This window comes from Neophocaena asiaeorientalis, unplaced genomic scaffold (genome assembly GCF_003031525.2).
Source record: "Neophocaena asiaeorientalis asiaeorientalis breed wild unplaced genomic scaffold, Neophocaena_asiaeorientalis_V1.1 scaffold327, whole genome shotgun sequence".
NCBI classification, from domain to species: Eukaryota; Metazoa; Chordata; class Mammalia; order Artiodactyla; family Phocoenidae; genus Neophocaena; species Neophocaena asiaeorientalis.
In genome coordinates this window covers 8,803,985-8,821,848 of record NW_020174560.1, presented here as the reverse complement: position 1 = coordinate 8,821,848, position 17,864 = coordinate 8,803,985, and the positions used below count along the sequence as shown (strand labels likewise).

Below are 17,864 nucleotides of genomic sequence, written 5' to 3'. Positions count from 1 at the left end.
CTAGGTAGGTACTCAATGAATATTGACTAAATGAAAGACTCTATTATTATAGATTTGAGTCATTAGTATATAAATGGTAATTAAAGTGATGAGAGTGGATATGATTAAAATAAGACTAGTGTAGTGGTTTTCCATCTTAGCTGAATACTAGAATTAGCAACTTTTTTAAAATGCAGAAGATGTCTGGGCTCCACTCCAGAACAGTGGAATCTGTGAGGCCTGGGACATTTAAAAAACAAAAGCCCCAATTGATTCTAATGGTTTTGGAGTCTAGAGAGAAAAGAGCCTAGGACAAAACCCTGAGAAGTACCAATATTTAAGAGATAATAGGGAATTCCCTGGTGGTCCAGTGGTTAGGACTCCTTGCTTTCACAGCTGAGGGCCTGGGTTTGCTCCCTGGTTGGGGAACTAAGATCCCACAAACCACGTGGTGCAGCCAAAAATAAAAATAATAATAATAGAAGAGGATACTGAAACAGACTGGGAATACCAGTGAGGTGTCAGTGGAACCCAAGGGAAGAGTGGACTACAAGGAGGGAGAAACTAATGGGGTCAAGTGCTCGAGTTGGCCAAGTCACATAAAGGATAGAAAGCATTCATTGTATGTAGCAATATGGAGGTTATAAATTATCTTTGCATGAGATTTCTCAACCTTGGTGCTACTCACATTTTGGGTTGGATAATTATTTGTTGTGGAGGGCTGCCCCGTGCTATGTATAGGATATTTAGCCACATCCCTGCCCTCTACCGCAAGACACCAGTAGCAGCCCCCAATTGTGACAACCAAAAATGTCTCCCAACATTGCAAAGTGTCCCTTGGAGGGGGCAGAATTGTCCCTTTTGAGAACTACTGCCTTAGCAAAAGCAGTTTTGGTAGAGAATTGAATTCTGAACCCAAACTGAAGTAGGGTAATAAATAATAGAAATTAGAGAAACGGAGACAGGTAGTGTGGACAACTATTTAAGAATCTTGATTATGAAGGGTGATTAGAGGTGAGGTGAGCTAAGGAGAGGAGGCATCTAGAAAGGGTTTTGGGTTTGTGGGAGGTCATTTTTAAGATGGATGGGAATTGATCATGTTTATACACTAGTTGAAAGGAAATGGGGAAAATTGATACTCAAATTCCTTGAAGGAATGGCACCCAGACACTGGTGGAGGATTTTGCCTCGGAAGAGGAGAGTGCCTCTTGCACTGTGATGGAGCTAAGGTAAGTGCAGATGCTGATAATCGTAGTAACAGACGACTGACATTCATTGGGAGCTTACTGTATGCCAGGCAATTATAAGCAATCCGTATGTGTTAACTCATTTAATCCTCATAACAATGCTGTGAGGCAAGGAGGTATAGGGAAAAATATTCCTTTTGAATATAAAATCAGAGAAGAGGTGAATGGTGTAAATGATTTTGATTGCTACTGGAAAGGGGCTTTCAGAAGGCACACTGAGGAACAGAGACCCTGAAAGGTTAAGCAACTTACCCAAGATCACATCTCTAGTAAGTTACAGAGCTAGGATGCTAACCAGAGTATCTGGCCTTAGAGTCTGTGCTATCAACTACTGTATACCAGGATTCTTACAACAGGTGGCAAGAAGTTGAGGTAATTTCATCTGATGTCTTTTTTTTTTTTTCCCCCCGAAGAGAAATTATAATGGCCTACTGAGAGTTGGGGAGTAATAGGATAGAAAGTTTGAAGAGACTGTAGGGAATGTGAAGAGAGCAGAGGCGGCTTGAAATTGTAACTAGGAACCCATAAAATTGCCAGACAGCAATAAGAACTCAGTTAAGATAGGAAGCAAGTATTTTGAGGGAACCAGTCTATGGATGTGTGAGTTTTCTCCACTATAATCAGCAACCTGGTTATAGGATCAGAGGCAATTTGATTCAGGGTTGGGGATTTTACTAGTCTCAGAGAGAGATGATAGTGGAAGTATAAGAATAGTGAGAATAGTGGTTGATGGATGGAGTCCCAGCTGAGTAGAAATTTAAAAAGTAAGAGGAGGCTAACAGGGGGAATGTAGGGAAGTCAAGACCTTAGTGTTATTGATGAGATTCAGAGGCCTGGTAGTGGGGATAAAAAGAGCTGGAGAGATAGAAGGTTTGGGTCAGAAAGTAGATGTTCATGATTTTGTAGATGGAGAAATTCCTGGGGATGACTAGGGCTAAGTGTGGCCATGGAAGTAGGTAGCTGAAGTGAAAGAGAGGGAAAAGCCTTTGTAGTTGAGCTGAGGGACTGAGGAACTGAGGTGTTGGATGGTTGTCCATAGGGATGGTGATAGCAAGACTAAGATTCAGGCAATGAATGAGAGAAAATAGGGAAGTGGGCCAGAGGGTGGGATAGCTCGTTTGAGAGCCAAGACCCTTGGAGAAACAATGACAGGACATTGTGACATTGGAAGGAATGTCAGAGGATGAGCAACACCTGACATTTCAGGAAGAGGCCAGTTCAAGAGCAAGGTTTCAGTTATAGCACAGAGATGGGGGAGAATGTTTGAGGAAGAGGTGTAGAGGTAGAGGGTATAAATCCTTTTTTTTTTTTTTTGCCATCAGTGGGAGTATCCAGAGATCCCATTAGAAAGGGAGGAGAGGTAAGAGGGGGACTTACATTTTGGATGGTGCCACATTTTGGATGGTGTCCAAAAATCCATCCCAACATATCCTGATGGCTGAGAAGAGTGGGCATTTCAGGCCTCTGAGAGAAGTTGGCCACAGCTTGGATTAAGTGTGTTTCTAAGAATATTGGATATAGGTAGCTCTGGTTCTGGGAAGGCTCTGGTACCTTGGTGGCATACCAGACGGTCGGTGCTCTATGCAGACCTTTATGCTCCGTGCTTTTTTTTTTTTTTAATATTTATTGTATTTATTTTCTTTATCTTTTTTTTTTTTTTTGGCTGCATCGGGTCTTAGTTGTGGCACGTGGGATCTTCGTTGAGGCATGTGGGATCTTTTGTTGCTGCGTGCATGCTTCCGTAGTTCTGTGTGGGCTTCTCTCTAGTTGTGGCATGCGGGTTTTCTCTTCTCTAGTTGTGGTGCGCGAGCTCCAGAGCGTGTGGGCTCTGCAGTTTGCGGCACATGGGCTCTCTTGTTGAGGCGTGTGAGCTCAGTAGTTGTGGCACTCAGGCTTATTTGCCCTGCAGCATGTGGGATCTTAGTTCCCCGACTAGGGATTGAACCCACGTCCCCTGCATTAGAAGGTGGATTCTTTACCACTGGACCACCAGGGAAGTCCCCTTGGTGCTGCCTTAAATCTTCTGGTGAGGACTGGTGAAATTAGTATTGAGGTCCTACTGAGCAGAGACTGGTATCTGGCTGAGTAATGAGACATCCCCTGGAGAGACCCATAAGTATGGAAGAGGAGGGGTTGGAAATCTGTGGGCAGGACTTTGCAGGAGTTGAGAGCCTGAATTATGTCATTAATAAGGCCTTGTTTGTATCCACAGGCTATCAAGGCCCAGGGAAATTCGGGTTAGGTTGCTCACCAGTGCAAACCTACAGAGTGGGCAAAAGAAAATAATCATTTTTCCATCTTTGGTCTTTGTGCCACACTATTAGAGGCAGTGTTGCTTATACCCCAGAATAGTGAAACTACTCTTTTGGTTTTTACTTACAACTCTGTGAAGCAAAACATGAATTTGGAAGTGGTAGGGCAGGTGGGCAGATAAATCTCATTGACATATACCATGCTGGATTCAGAATAACTGGACTACTCTAGGACCTGGAATGTGGGGAAGTAGAAGAGAACATTTATGTCACTTTGGGCTTTCCTACTCGATGGGAAGAACTTGACCTCTCATTAGACAACTCAGTAAGACTGAGGAAGTAAAAGGACTTTTTCAATCTCTGGTGGTCATGGGCTCACATGGCAACACTGAAGAGAGGAAAGGAGAGAAAAGAAGTCCACATTTGAGTGCCTACTATGGAATGCCAGGCACCATTAGGCTTTATATTATTGTTTAATCTTCATAGGAGCCCTCAGAAGTAGTATGCATTAATCTGTTCATATTGTAGGTGAGGAAACAGAAAGGTTCAATAACTTGTCCGAAGTCAAAGATAAAGTGAGTAATGGACCCTAGGATTTGATTTCAGATTTGTCTGACTCTGAAGTCTGGGCTTTTCCTTTCTGATGGAGGATGTAGCTTTTTGGGATTGGTGTGATTGGTCCTATTGGCAAAGGGAAACTGAAGCCTTCAGTAAAAATAAGGGAGAATCTAAGGCAGTCTTAGAGAGTAAATAGAGTCTGTCAAAGGGAATGACCCTGAGGTAGGTAGAAAGCAGGTGTAAGAGAAGAGACAGAAGAGAGGATGGTTGGTCTTGATTAAGCCTAATTTATCTCTTGACCACTGATAGGAAAGGGGGGGGCAAGTTAGTAAGAGGAAATGGTCCAATAGCCAAGCTTTCCAGGATATTCTCCCATTTTCCCCTCAGCAGCCACCTCTGGGCAGAGGCTCAGCTTTAGCTTTGTCATCAAATTCTGGGCATAGACAAGGACGTGATTTAGGAAGGCAGGCTGGCTGTCCAGAGCAGCCTTGTCTCATGGAAAGGACATGTGGCTGAGTAGGGGAGTGACCAGCCATGAGTGAGGTGACCTATGTTTCAGTGCAGCCCATGAGGAAGGGAACAGTAGTGGTAGATGGAGTGATGCTCATTTATTCATGGAAGATAAGTATAGATTATTTTCTCAGGGGAGCCTGAGAAGCATCCTTAAAGAGAGAGTGGGAACTCAGCCAAAAGAACTGACCTAATTGGAGGTCTCAGCAAGGATCTGGAGCTGTTTCCTGATCCCTCGTGTCCAGGACCCTGTGGCCTGTGCCTTGTGTTTTTGTGGTTTAGAGAAACAGGATGGAAAGGCAGAGGTACCAGACCCTTTCTGGGCATTTAACTTCTTCTGTTGGTCTGATGTGGCACTGGACTTTGTAAGAAACAAGGGGTTCAGCTGTGCAAGTTGAAAGTCTTGGATATTTAACTCTTCTGGTTTCTCAGGCTCTTTCCGGAACCTCGTGAACTCTACGTTCATGCTGGTCTTAGGCACTTCATATACAAAGAGAACCTTGTTCTTCAGCTTGTTTTGGATCCAGGGATCAATCGAGGCCAAAAGAATTAATGTTTCTTGTAGCTGTATTGAAACAAAGGCCCTGTGGCTGGCTCACTTCAGGCCAACGCTGGGAGGGGAGGGGGAGCTCTGTCTACAGGCCCTTCTGGTCCCAGGGAATGAGGTCAAGGGGACAGTGTCTACGGGCGTATTCCCCTCTCCTCCCCTCTGACAAAGAGCACGTGGTGTGAGGATAGGTGGGAGGGGCTTGGAGGAAGGGTTGAGAAGAGGAAGAGGTGGGCGGGGATGCCTTACGCTCTTTTTCACAGACGGGCTCTTTTCCACATCCAGCATATCTAGGACCAAGTGGAACACTTGTGGGCTGCGGATCCCCAGGACACCCTGGCAGAGGCAGGATGAGGGCGCCTAAATAGCCGGCACCAGGAAGATGCCCTGTCTACACTCTTCCATTCTAGTGCCCTTGTGACGACCCTGTGCCTGGAGAGGAGAGATGGCTTCCCAGCAGAGGTAGCACTTTCCTTGCCTTTTGGGGCCACTTCATTGGGTTCCAGTACAATTTTTTCACCAGAATAGTCAAGATAGTTTCTACATGTAATATCTAAGCAATGCCCCTCACACCCTTCTCCTGTCCCTTATCCCACCCACCTCCAATCCTGAAGAAAAGCTTTTCCTGAACTCCTGATAGGGCTGGAATTCTAAAATGAAAAAGCAAACAAACAACCTCCCCAAACTTTACAGCCCTTTTTTCCCTTCAGTAACTGCTGGACTGCCTGCTCCCCCTGCCATCAAAACATCTGGTCAGAGTAGCGGAGCTGGCCTTACCAAAGAGACGACTGCTTCCTGGCGTGCAGTGGCATTTGAGCTCGTCAGTTGCCTGGAGAAGGGAGTGAGTGTGTTGTGGTCCAGTTAAGGGGAGGGGAGGAAGGCTGGCTGCTTCTTACAGTCCAGAGTGAGTCAGGCATAAAGCTGATGTGTGATGTTAATTTTATTAACTTCCCCTTCTTATTTCTTGGGTGAGGAAAGGGGCTGGGAGGGGAAAGGTAGGTACTACAGTTTTCCAGGGGGCACTAAATGACGATCAGGACTCACATCTGTCCAGAACATTACCTTTTACAAGTCCCTTTCATGTCCTCATCTTAATCGGAGCTTTATAGCAACCCTGAGTGGTAGGTATTATCCGCCCCTTTTTACAGATGAAGAAAAGCCCAGAGGTCAAAGAGTGACTTGGCCAGGGGCACAGGCAAGTGCGAGCTGAGAATGGGCCGTAGGTTCTCAGCTCTCTCTGACCCTCTGTCCCCTTCTCACAGCCTAGGATTTGGCCCTGGCAGTTCCCAGCCCAAGCCACTCACGCCTCCACCAAGTTCATCATTGTGGGCTTCATCTTGAGCTCTTCCACAGTTTCAGCAACAGCCTGCCTCATAGCCTGAAGAGGGATTAAGGTGAGACAAGGATTCAGGGGTGTACCCTTAAGTGCTTCTCAAACCTTATTGAATGTTTACTTTGTGCAACATATATGATCCTTGCCTCGAGGAGCTCATGCTCTGGTGGGGAAAGCAGACAAGTGGAACAGTCAGTCACACTCCTGAACTAAGTATAGGGGCAATAGGAGGGTCTCCTAGCTCAGTCTGGGTACCAGGAAGACTTCCTGGAAGAAGTGATGCCCCAGCTGAAACCTGAACATGGAACATGAGTTAACCAGGTAGAGGGCTGGGGGCAGATTTCCCGGGCAAGAGAGAGAGCATGTACAGAAGCCTGGAGGTAAGAGAGAGCACAGAGAGGTTAGGGAGCAGGAAAGAGTTCAGTTTAGCTAGGTGACCAAATGGACTCTTCAGAGTGGGGCACTCTGAGTAATTACACTGGGACCACAGGTATAAATCAGGACGGGGTGTTCCTAAGCGCAGCTGGTGTGTGGCTCTGAGCGGGAGTGTAGTGGGGCTAGAGAGGTAGGCAGGACTTGGGTGGTGAAGGGCAGTGTAAGCCCTTCTGAGGGCTTGGGGAGCGATTGAGAAGTTCTGTGTAGAGATGCAATCTGATTCACAGTTTAGAAAAATGTCTTCAGCAGTTCTGTGGCTGGTTTTGTAGCAAGCTATAACAAAGATAAAAGCAAGGGAGCACAGAGGAAGGCAGGGTGATTCTGTTGTTGGTGATCTGGGAAAGCTTCCCATAGGAGGTGTTGTTTGGACTGGCTTGAAAGGGACAATCGTATTTTAATAGGCAGAAGGAGAAATGAGTTACTTACCAGTGGGACTGAAAGCATGCGGCAGTTTTCCACCTTGCAGAGGAGGGAGAGGTGACTCAGGGCATTTTAAGCTGAGAGAACGGCCCGCATGAAGGCAAGGTGGCTTGAAAACAGGGGCTGCATTAGGGTGAATGTGATGCTTTGGGGGGCAGCATGGCGAGAACCAAGCCAGGGGGGTCTTTAGAGAAAGGTAGAGAGACAGTTTTGAGCTGCCTGGACTTGGGAGTTTTGGGCTCACTTACGAAGAAGGGTTCATTATACGTCTTCCTCCTGAGCAGGTCAAACGTGAGTCCTTCCAGGCCCTGTGCCTGGATCTGTTCCAGCCCAATGGTCTTGAGCATCTGGCTGGCTTCAAAACGGTGCTGAGGGCAGGGGTGGGGAAGACATGAAGGATAGACTCCCTGTCCTAGTCCTGGAGAAGGCAGGGTACTAGGCAGCCCTAGAGCTTACCTCAAGGACACTGGAATAGCACAGCTGGTCTAGGATGGTCCTGATGACCGTGGCTGAGTGCACACCCATTATCTTGACCAGCATACTGAGTGCCTGTGGAGGTGGGCAGGGCGGGCTGGGGTATACCAGGCCCAGAGGCATCTGGATGGCCAAACAGGCTCGAGGGCTAGAACTTGTAGGGAATAGGTGGGGTCCTTTCTCCTCCCTCTTGGCCTCGTGAGTGAGAGCATAAGTTCATGTGCACACACGTGTACATACGTGCATGAACACCCATACACATCGAATGTACACAGACGTGTACATTTAGCGTCCATACGACCCTGTACTCATATGTATATACATACTGACAAAACACACAGAGCCCCTGTGGTGCTCCTTGCGGGAGCTTCTTTTCTCTGGGATGAGGATGACAGGGTCCAGACCCCACCAGTCAGCACCGGTTCCCCAGTGCTCCCCAGGGAGCTCGTCCTCCTGCCCCTCACACCTGCATCTGCTGGATCTTCGGCCCTTGGTGCAGGCACTGCAGCAAGTACTCTCGGGCTGTGCTGCTACAGGGCCTCAGGAACCCCAAGCACAGGGCCGCCTCCACCGCTGCCTTGTTCCCTGACTTCTTTATCAGCATCTGCAGCACAGGCACCAGCTTCTCTCCATCCTCGACCTGAGTCCTCTGAGAGGGAGATGAGGGACACGGGTGGTGGGACTATGTCTTCGGCCAGGCTTTGCCAGGAAGGCAATTCATTACTGCTTCCAGACCATCCTCCCTCCTCCTTAAGGTGAATCTCAAGTCATGAGATTATTTTACCCACTTCCCTTATTTTTGCTGTCATCTACTTGCCCCTAGGCCGCATCCTTTCATTTCTCTATGACTTTTCTTGTGGATGGATCAATGTTACTCTCTAACACTTCTGCCGTCTTAATTCCTGGCATTTGAAAAAATATACATGTCACTGATCCAACGCCTCTCCTCCAATGACCTTGTCCTCTACTCTATGTCAGCCACTAATTCCCACAGAGAGACTTTATCATTACCCATTACTGCAACTTCTCTATGACCCCTCCCCCCCCATCTTTCTGGTTCTCCTCTGATGTCAACAACTGTTGGACTCCACAAAGACTAACAATTCACTGATCACCTTTTCACTGCTCCTCACTTTCTTCCCTCTACCCAGCTTCAGTTCCACGGTCCTGCCCGCTCAACTCCTTTACCCCCTCTTGCTTCATTGTACTCAACTCTCCACCAACGCTGCGCCTGCACTTCCTGGCGGGAAACAAAGTTATGATGACTAATCTCACTTGAAATGTATGAACACAAACCTTGTGTAGACCCTTAATGCTGCCTAGTGATTAGACTGCTTTTCCCCGGGCAATTCTCTTTCCCACCCTTCTAATTCATTCTCTTTCCTCTGGAATCTCTAATACTTCTTCCTCTATTCTCTTAAGTTGATGACCTTGCTTCCTACTTTACTGAGCAAATAAAAGCAACTAGAAAAGAAGTTCCAGAGACACTTACCACCACTTCTATCCAACTTTCAACACCTGCACCCATATGTTCTTCCTTTCCACGTGTTACAATGGACCGTGACCACCTATCTAAAGTCAGTCTCTCTACTCATGTGTTCGAGCTCATCCCTTCTCATCTGCTCAAGAACATTGCTGCACAATTCTTCCCACCCTCTTCAAAATGGTCATTTTCCTAACGACTGGATCATTACACCTCAGCATTGAAACATGCTGTTATTTTTCCTTTTTCTAGTATTTACCCCTGCTGCTGACTACAACTCTTTTCAGCAAAACTTGGAAAGTTGTCCATGCTTGCCAACTCTAACTTCTTTCCTCCCATCCTCTCTTAAACCCACCCTATTCAGGCCTTCACTCCCACCTTCCCACCAGAATGGTTCTTTTAAAAAAATATTTATTTATTTGGCTGCACTGGGTCTTAGTTGTGGCATGCGGGATCGTCACTGTGGCATGTGGAATCTTTTTAGTTGCGGTGTGTGGGATCTTAGTTGCGGCATGTGGGATCTTTAGTTGTGGCATGTGGAATCCTCAGTTGCAGCATGCAGGATCTTCAGTTGCAGCACGCGGGATCTTGAGTTACAGCATGTGGGATCTAGTTCCCTGACGAGGGATTGAACCCAGGCCCCCTGCATTGGGAGTGTGGAGTCTTAGCCACTGGACCACCAGAGAAGTCCCCACAATGGTTCTTGTTAAGATAATCAATGATTCCCACATTGTTAAATCCATTGGATCGATTCTCAGTCCTTGTATTATTTGATATGGTTGATTTATCTCCTTTCCTTGATATATGTTCTTCACTTGATTTTCAGAATGCTGCACTCTTGTCTGTCTTCCTACCTATTGGCCACTTCTCAGTATTTACTGATTCTTCCTCTTGTCTCTGACCGCTTAACATTGGGGTGCCCCAAGGGTTGATTCTTGGTTCTTAGTGATCTCATCTAGGTGAATGACATTAAATGCTACTTATATGCTGACAACTCATAGATTTCTTCCTCTAGCTGTATATCTAACTGTTTACTTGCTGTCTCCCTTGGAGGTCCGGTAGACATCTGAAACATAACTTGTCCAAAATTGGGCTTTTGATATTATAGTACCTCCAAGCCTGTTCCACCTGCAGCTTTCTCCATGTTAGTTGGTAACAACTCCATCCTTTCAGTTTCGAGGCCAAAAACCTTGACCTCATCCTTGTTTCCTCACTGTCTTTTTTTAATTTTAATTTAAAAAATTTTTGGCTGTGTTGGGTCATTGTTGCTGCACGCGGGCTTTCTCTAGTTGAGGTGAGCAGGGGCTACTCTTCGTTGTGGTGTGCAGGCTTCTTATTGTCGTGGCTTCTCTTGTTGTGGAGCACGGGCTCTGGGTGCATGGGCTTCAGTAGCTGTGGCACGTGGCCTTTAGTAGTTGTGGCTCGCAGGCTATAGAGCGCAGGCTTGGTAGTTGTGGTGCATGGACTTAGTTGCTTCATGGCACGTGGGATCTTCCCGGACCAGGGCTTGAACCCGTGTCCCCTGCATTGGCAGGCGGATTCTCAACCACTGCGCCACCAGGGAAGTGCCCCTCACTGTCTTTTATAACTCACATTTAACCTGTCAGAGTTTTGCTTTAAAAATGTATCCAGAATTGAATAACTTCTTACCAACCACACTGCAACCACCATGGTCCAAGCCACCATCGTATCTTACCAGGATTGCTTCAGCAGCCCCTAACTGGTCTCTCTGCTCCCACTTTTGCCCCCCACCCCTGCCCATCTTTTTTCAGCATAGCAGTAAGAGTGAACCTTTTGAAACATAAGTTAGATTATGTTACTGCTTTGCTCAAATACCTATTCCACTCAGAGTAAAAGCTCAAGTACTTAAAAGTCATCCAGAAGCCCACTTACGATCTAGTCTCCTTTAACATCTTTGACCCAGCTTCATTTCCTCCTGGTTTCTCCGTTCCCACTCCACTTCCTTCACATGGCCTCCTTGCTGTTCCTTGACCATGCCAAGTGTGCTCCTGCCTCAGGGCCTTTGCCTGGATTTGTCCTTCTGCCGGGATGCCTTCTCTCAGATATCTGCAAGGCTTACCCCTCGCCTTCTTGTCTGTGCTCAGATGACAACTTCCAAATGAGGCCTTCCTTGTCCTCCATGTTTAAAAGTGCAACTCATCCCATCTCCACTCAGCATTCCCGATCACTCTCACCTTGCTACGTAATTTTTCCATTGCACTTGTTACCTCTAACATACTATATAGTTAAATTTCTTGGTTATTACATGTCCCCCCCACCCCCCACCCCAACTAGAATGTAAGCTCCACGGAAGCCGGGATCTCTGCCTGTTTGGTTTGCTGACATATCCCAAGGGCTTAGGATGGTGTCTCACACACGACAGCTGTTTAATATATGTTTGTTGAGTAAATGGATGAGTGATGAATTCTGTTTCACGTGGAGCAGCGATGGGGTCAAAGTAAGAGGACCCTAAGGGGGAAAAGTCTTGAGTAGTGTCAGCCGACTCTCTTGGTCCCTGTATCCTTTTGGCAGAGGTTTTCCTTTAATAGGTTATTTTAAGGATGATAATAATGATGATGAGTTATCACTTAAAGAGTACAGGCATTGAGCTAGGTGCTTTACATATATTATCTCATTTAATCTTCTCAACAATGCTATAAGATAGCTACTCTGTCCATTTTAGAGACGGACAAATGACACCTCTGAAAGCTGGCTTTTCAGAGGTTGTATGACCAGTTAAGTGGCTATGCCAATGCTCTGTCCAGGGAACCTATTCCACAGGGGACTCCACAAGGACAAGGTCCTCCACCATCAAAGCTAGGAGCTACGTTACCTTCTCCCTGGCTTAACCCCCTGCCAACACTATCAATTACCTTGTCTTACCTCGCCCCAGTGACTGACCCTCCTCCCAATCACCTGGTCTTTGGGGACAGCAGCCCAGGAGTTCAGAGCCGCCCGTAGCGCTGTCAGAGTATCCATCCTTTGCCCCTCATTTTGCCCCTTCAGCTGCTTGATGAGAGCTTGGATCACATGCTTATTCAGGCAACCTGGACGGGGAGGACCTCAGGTCAGGGCAGAGCCTCAGGGCTGCTCCTCTCTGCCAGAATCCATTTGACCCCTGTGCCTTCGAGACAGAAGCTCCAAGTACTAGGTCACAGGGTTGCCCGTCCCCTCAAGACACCAGAGCAGCTGGCTGAGCATGACAGCCGTTCCCAGAGCCCGTTCTCTCCCTCCCTCCAATCTCTTCTCGCTTTTCACCCCACCTTCCTCTCTCTGCCCAACAGTACATCAGACAATTCCCAGACCCTGCCAATGGCTAGGTTGCAGTGAGTGTACAGTCCACTCCCTTCTGTCCTTCCCCAAAGGGCAGTGTGCCTGCACTGCTTCCTTCCTCACCTCCCCCCTTCTCCCCACCCAGGGAGAGGACATACTCACCCAGGATGGCCAGGGTTTGACAGGCCTCATACTTCACTTTCTCTGGGCCAGTTTGGGCCTGATTTAAGAGGCGGTGGGTAGGAACATGCCATAAGGTGGTGGAATGTCAGAGCTTTCAGGATCATCTCAGCTTAACTTTTCATTTTACAAATGAGGAAACCGAGGCCTAGAGAGTGACCTGTTTATGCTCAAACACAGGGTACAGGCAGGATGGTACGATGGAAGGAACACGACTTGGGAGTAAGACTTTTGTTCACATCCCTTTCTGGTACCTGGTAGCCACATGGCCTTGGGCAAGTCACTTGGCCTCTCAGAGCTTTCATTTTCTCGTTAGAAAAATGCAGCAACTACTACCTATTCCTAATATTGGAAGACTTAAATGAGATTCTGTGTAAGAACACAGAACCCCCCATTATAAATTGGCATATAGGCACAGGCATTGACTCAGTTAAGGTAGAGAATGAACTCAGTCCCAGTTTTCTCCTAGCTTTTTAGTTGCTCATCTTACCTGTTAGACAAAGGGGATCTTCAGATTCCCCCTTCCCCATCCTTCTAGATCAAGCTGCCCTTTAAAGAAGCCAAAGGCATGAGATGTGGACATGCCACACAAGGCAGCTCTCTCCTCCCTGGATCTGACCCGTAGTCCTTGAGCCTGGCGAGCCTTGTCAGTGCCCATGTGCCAATGCTCTACACACCTCAGGCTCTGTTTCCTCCTCTCCTGATCTCTGTGCAGCCCCAGACTCACCACCTGCCATAGTGCTTCCATGATAAACTTGTCTCTGACGCCCAGGCACCCCAGAGCCTGCAGGAACAGGGTAGAGGAAAGAGAAGAGACCTTGGACACCACCACCGGGAATTTCCATCCTCTGACACAGCCGGAGTTTATTCTTGGGACATCACTCTACCCTGGCCCTCCACCTCAAGCATCTTTCTACTCCTCAGCTCAGCCAACTCCTACCTGTAACCATGCCCCTCCACCCTCGCCACTTCTCACCTGTGCTGCATAGAGCTGCTCATCCTCTCTGGGAGATTTCAGGCTTTCTGTGAGTTCCTGCCCATCAAAGGGAGCCAGTGGAAGGGAAGAAAGGGATAAATAGAGTGCTACAGCTATACTTTCAAACTGGAAGGAGCTCATCCAATCCAATCCCCTTTCCTCCTCTCCCTCCATCTTGCAGGCAGCAGGCAGGGACTGAGGGCAGAAGGATGGTGTGAGCCCCAGGTAAGGGCACCCACAGAAAGAGAGTCTCCCCATTCTCCCCCAAGCCATGGTCCCTGACCTTTAATCTTTGCCACTTCAGCGGGTCCCCAGTAGGATCTAAGGGCTTGGATTCCATCTGAGGTTTTATAATCAGCTTGCTCATTGGGAGATGGAGTTTTGGGATGAGGGTACCCTCTTTGAGGTACCTGTGTGAGAAATTGCACAGGTAGCCCTGGTCCCCTTGTTCCCTCCCTCCTTACTTCACAAACTCTTCTTTGCCTCTGGTCCTCAGCCCAGCTCAGAGGTGAGACCAGAGGAAGAAAGATGAGCCTCTTTCTACCCCAGGGTCTCCTCTGGGATCTGGAGGCTGACTTGCACCACGCCCAGCCCCACTCCAACCCTTTCTTCTCTTTCCTTCCTTTCCTAGAAGATGTGGAGGGCGTGGAGAACAGGAAGGGGCCCAACACACCTAGGGTGATGTCTCATTTTCCACAGTATCTTCTGGGCCTCCCGTTCCTTTTGCTGATTATACAGGGTGTGCCAGTGCGTGTAGATCTCAGGCTGCTTGGAGTAGCAGTAAGGTACGGAGTTTGGCTTGCTTGGGTGCTGCCTCCAGCACTCCGGACTTGGGGGAAACTCTTCCTTTGGCATCTGGGGGGTGTGAGTGGCAGAGCAGTCACAGGGGGCATTCCTCAGCCAGGAAAAGGGCCAGGGTGAGGAGGGACTAGACAAGGGAAAGAGCCCTTCAGCCTTGTCATCTGAGCTGAAGTCACAGCCACCTCCTAACCCACTGTGTGACTCGGGCAAGTTACTTCACCCCACCAAGATCTCAGTCTTCTCATCTGCAAATTGGAGCTAATACTGCTTGTTCTGTACCCCTCCCAGGGTGGTTGTGAAGAACAAATGACATAAAGGTGGCGAAGCCATTGCTGGTCGGCAAATGGATCTGAGTACAGTTGGCCCTCTGTATCCGCAGGTTCCACATCCACAGATTCAGCCAACCACAGATCGAAAGTATTTGGAAAATAAAAATTCCAGGAAGTGCCAAAAAACAAAACTTGAATTTGCCACGTACCCAGCAACTCTTTACATACCATTTACATTGTATTAGGTATTATGAGTAATCTAGGGAGGATGTGTGTAGGTTACATGCAGATACCACACCACGTTATACAAGAGACTTGAATATCCATGGATTTTGGTATCTGCAGGAGTCCTGGAACCAATCCCCTGCTGATACCGAGGGACAACTGTACACAGTTTGGTTAGTTGAGCATCTCAGAGTCCTTTGAAAAAGCTTTGGGCAAGGAGATGAAAAGGCAGGGGGCGAGGGAGATGTGGAGTAAAGAGGGCGGGGGCGGAAATTCAGGCTACAGCTCCTTCATTCAGGCATTCAACAGATACTTAGTGAGCACTTACCATGTGCCAAGTACTAGGTGCTGGGGATACAGTTATCAGCCCTGCCCTCACGGAACTTAATAGTTTGGTTGGAAAAGCAGGATTTCTTCAAATAATCTATCTCTTACACAATTGTGAAACTGTAGCTCTGGTTGCAGTGGAGGGTTTTGGATGGGTCAGGGCCTTTCTCGGAAGGTTTGGCTAGGATTCATTCCTGTCTCTTCTCAAGCCTTCCTGTCTCTACAACAGATCTCTGAGCAACAAGGAAGAGGGGCTTCAGCCAGTGGTTCCCAGTGTGGTGACTGAGAAGATCATCATAAGAGTTCTCGGGTGATTGTCGTGACGTCAGAAAATGGGGCATTGACTCAGTCTGAGTAGGGTTGTCAGATTTAGTAAAAACCAAGCAAATAAAAAACGGGATGTCCTGTTGAATTTTGATTCCAGGTAATGAAGGCAATATTTAGGACATATTCATACTAAAAAATATTCATTGTTTAGCTGAAATTTAGATTTAATCAGGCATCCCATTTTATCTGGCAACTCTAATGAGGAAGATCCCTGTGTTAATAAAAATGACTCATTATTAAGCCCTGCCTGCATAGCCTAAGCCTTACAGATATTGTCTCATAGCAACTTGATAAAGGGAGATGGGAAGGGGTTGGCTTGTGACAGAGGATACTCCTGAGGCTCAGGGAGGGAAACTGACTTGTCCAAGGTCACACATAGTTAGTAGCAGCCCCAGGGGTGAGTGTCAGGGTTCTATGAACTAGCCTTAATGGGAAAGGATAGTCTGCTGCCCCTCCTACTTCAACAAAGCTCCCAGGGTGGCAGAAGTTAGGGGTCTTACCTGGTGGCAGGACAAGGGCAGGAGAACAGGAGCTGTGGCTCTTCTGAGTTCTGTGGTACAAATGGGATGACAGTGACCAGGGTGGATTGAAGAGTCATCCTTCCAGTCTTTCATTTATTTAGCATTAGCATTTAATGAACGCTGTATCAGGCACTGGGAGATAAATAAGGCATAATTCCTGTTGTTCAGGGACTCATACTTTCCTGGTATCTTGGTCTGTGGAACAGTGAGATTGCCATAGCCTGGGAGCTTCTCAGATATGCAGAGCCCCAGGCTCCACCCCAGACCTACTGAGTCAGGATCTTCATTTGAGCAGGATTCCTATGCACGTTGAAATTGGAGGAACACTGGTCTAGCAGAGTGGTTCTCAACCCTGGCTGGGTATTAAACTTATTTGAGGGAATTTTTAACATGCCTGTAGTCCTACATCAGACTAATTGAATCAGATTCTCTGAGGAAGGGGCCCAGGCATTTTAGAAAGCTCCCCTGAGGATTCTAATGTGCAGCTAATGGCGAAAACCACTGGTCTCATTCAGTGGTTCTCAAACTTGAGTGTGCATTAGAAAGAACTGGAGAGCTTGTTAAAACACAGATTTCCTTATCCCCAGATGAAGATTCATCCCCAGAGTGTTGATTCAGTAAATCTGGGGTGTGGTCTGAGAATTTGCTTTTCTAACAGGATACTGATGCTGCTGGTCCTGGGAACATACTTTGGGAACCACTGGTCTAGCTGGTGAGACAGAACTGTTTACTGGTGATTAACAGAGGGAAACAAATGTGAAGATGGATAAAGGCACACGTGGTCCAGATGAGGGGTCCCTAACCTGGCTGGGAGGAGCAGGGAGGGTTTCCCAGAGGAGATTATACACAAGTCGAGTCTTCAGAGCAAGTAGGAGGTAGCCAGACAGATGAGGGGGAAGAGCAGTGGGCACGAGGAATACCTGCAAACCTTGGAGTCGTAAGCATGGGGTGCAGATGAGGGGGCAGAAGCTGGGGAGACACAAAGACATCCCATCTTAGAGGGCGCTGGAGACTTACCTTGAGGGCTGTGGGGAGCCTTGAAAGTATCCAAGGGTCTGCCCTGCCTCTTCCCATGGATCTGCTGACATCACCCAGACCCCTGCCTGGGAGCTTTCCTTTTCAGGTCCCTATCCCTGACTCCACTCCTGTCCCTTTCAGCCTCACCTTTGGTCCTTTCTGGATATTCCAGCCATGGGCACTTGAACATTGACGTGTTGATGTCAGAGATGTTGACTGATTTTTCGTAGGCCATCCTCTTCTCCTGGGGGAACCAGAGAGCACCTGGGTTGGGGAGGGGACTACAGGGACTACTCCCTTGTGGGAGCAGGGTCACAGCTCAGGGAGACCTGTCCTCTGTGGCACAAGAGAGACTAGTGAGGTGTCTGGGCTTCTGGAGGTGGAAGCCTCCAAGTGCCGGGCAACCAGATCGCCTAGGTAAATAAAACACTCCGGTTCCATTCTGGAGTCCCAGACATGGCATCTACTTGCCTGTGGATTGAGCTGGTCCCTTTCTCTCTGGGAGCTTCACTTACCTCATCTGAAAAGTGGGAAAGCCATGCTTGTCTGGCTAGGTAGAGGGGCAGTGGTGAGGCATAAATTCAAAAAGAAAGTCGAAGCGTTTAGTGAACTTCAAGCTCACGTAGCCCATGTTAGGAGCAGGGATTGTCCTTAGGATTAGTCATCAGGAAAATGGCAAAAAAAATGGGAAAGCCCTATTCATACACATG

At 47.7% G+C, this 17,864-nt stretch overlaps 1 protein-coding gene across 1 annotated transcript; it reads right to left on the bottom strand.

Annotated features, from left to right (window-relative positions):
* Positions 1-4,736: 4,736 nt before the first annotated feature.
* On the bottom strand, positions 4,737-17,389 carry HEATR9 (HEAT repeat containing 9). The gene is made up of 15 exons (XM_024757550.1): positions 17,302-17,389; positions 16,117-16,166; positions 14,341-14,522; positions 13,951-14,077; positions 13,668-13,724; positions 13,419-13,475; positions 12,674-12,731; positions 12,155-12,285; positions 8,222-8,404; positions 7,738-7,830; positions 7,530-7,649; positions 6,398-6,471; positions 5,871-5,922; positions 5,343-5,429; positions 4,737-5,111 (listed from the first exon to the last, which is right to left on the bottom strand). Exons 1-15 carry the CDS (start codon positions 17,387-17,389, stop codon positions 4,737-4,739), a joined length of 1,734 nt encoding a protein of 577 aa, XP_024613318.1.
* Between the last annotated feature and the right edge of the window lie 475 nt (positions 17,390-17,864).

What these genes read in the sequence shown, in the direction of transcription:
- HEATR9 (XM_024757550.1), bottom strand. Translation starts at nt 17,389, where the DNA reads ATGGCCTACGAAAAATCAGTCAACATCTCTGACATCAACACGTCAATG. An exon ending in ATATCCAGAAAGGACCAAAG is followed by an intron (nt 16,167 to 17,301) that starts GTGAGGCTGAAA and finishes TTTGTACCACAG; the next exon opens with AACTCAGAAGAGCCACAGCT. An exon ending in AAAATGAGACATCACCCTAG is followed by an intron (nt 14,078 to 14,340) that starts GTGTGTTGGGCC and finishes TTTCTCACACAG; the next exon opens with GTACCTCAAAGAGGGTACCC.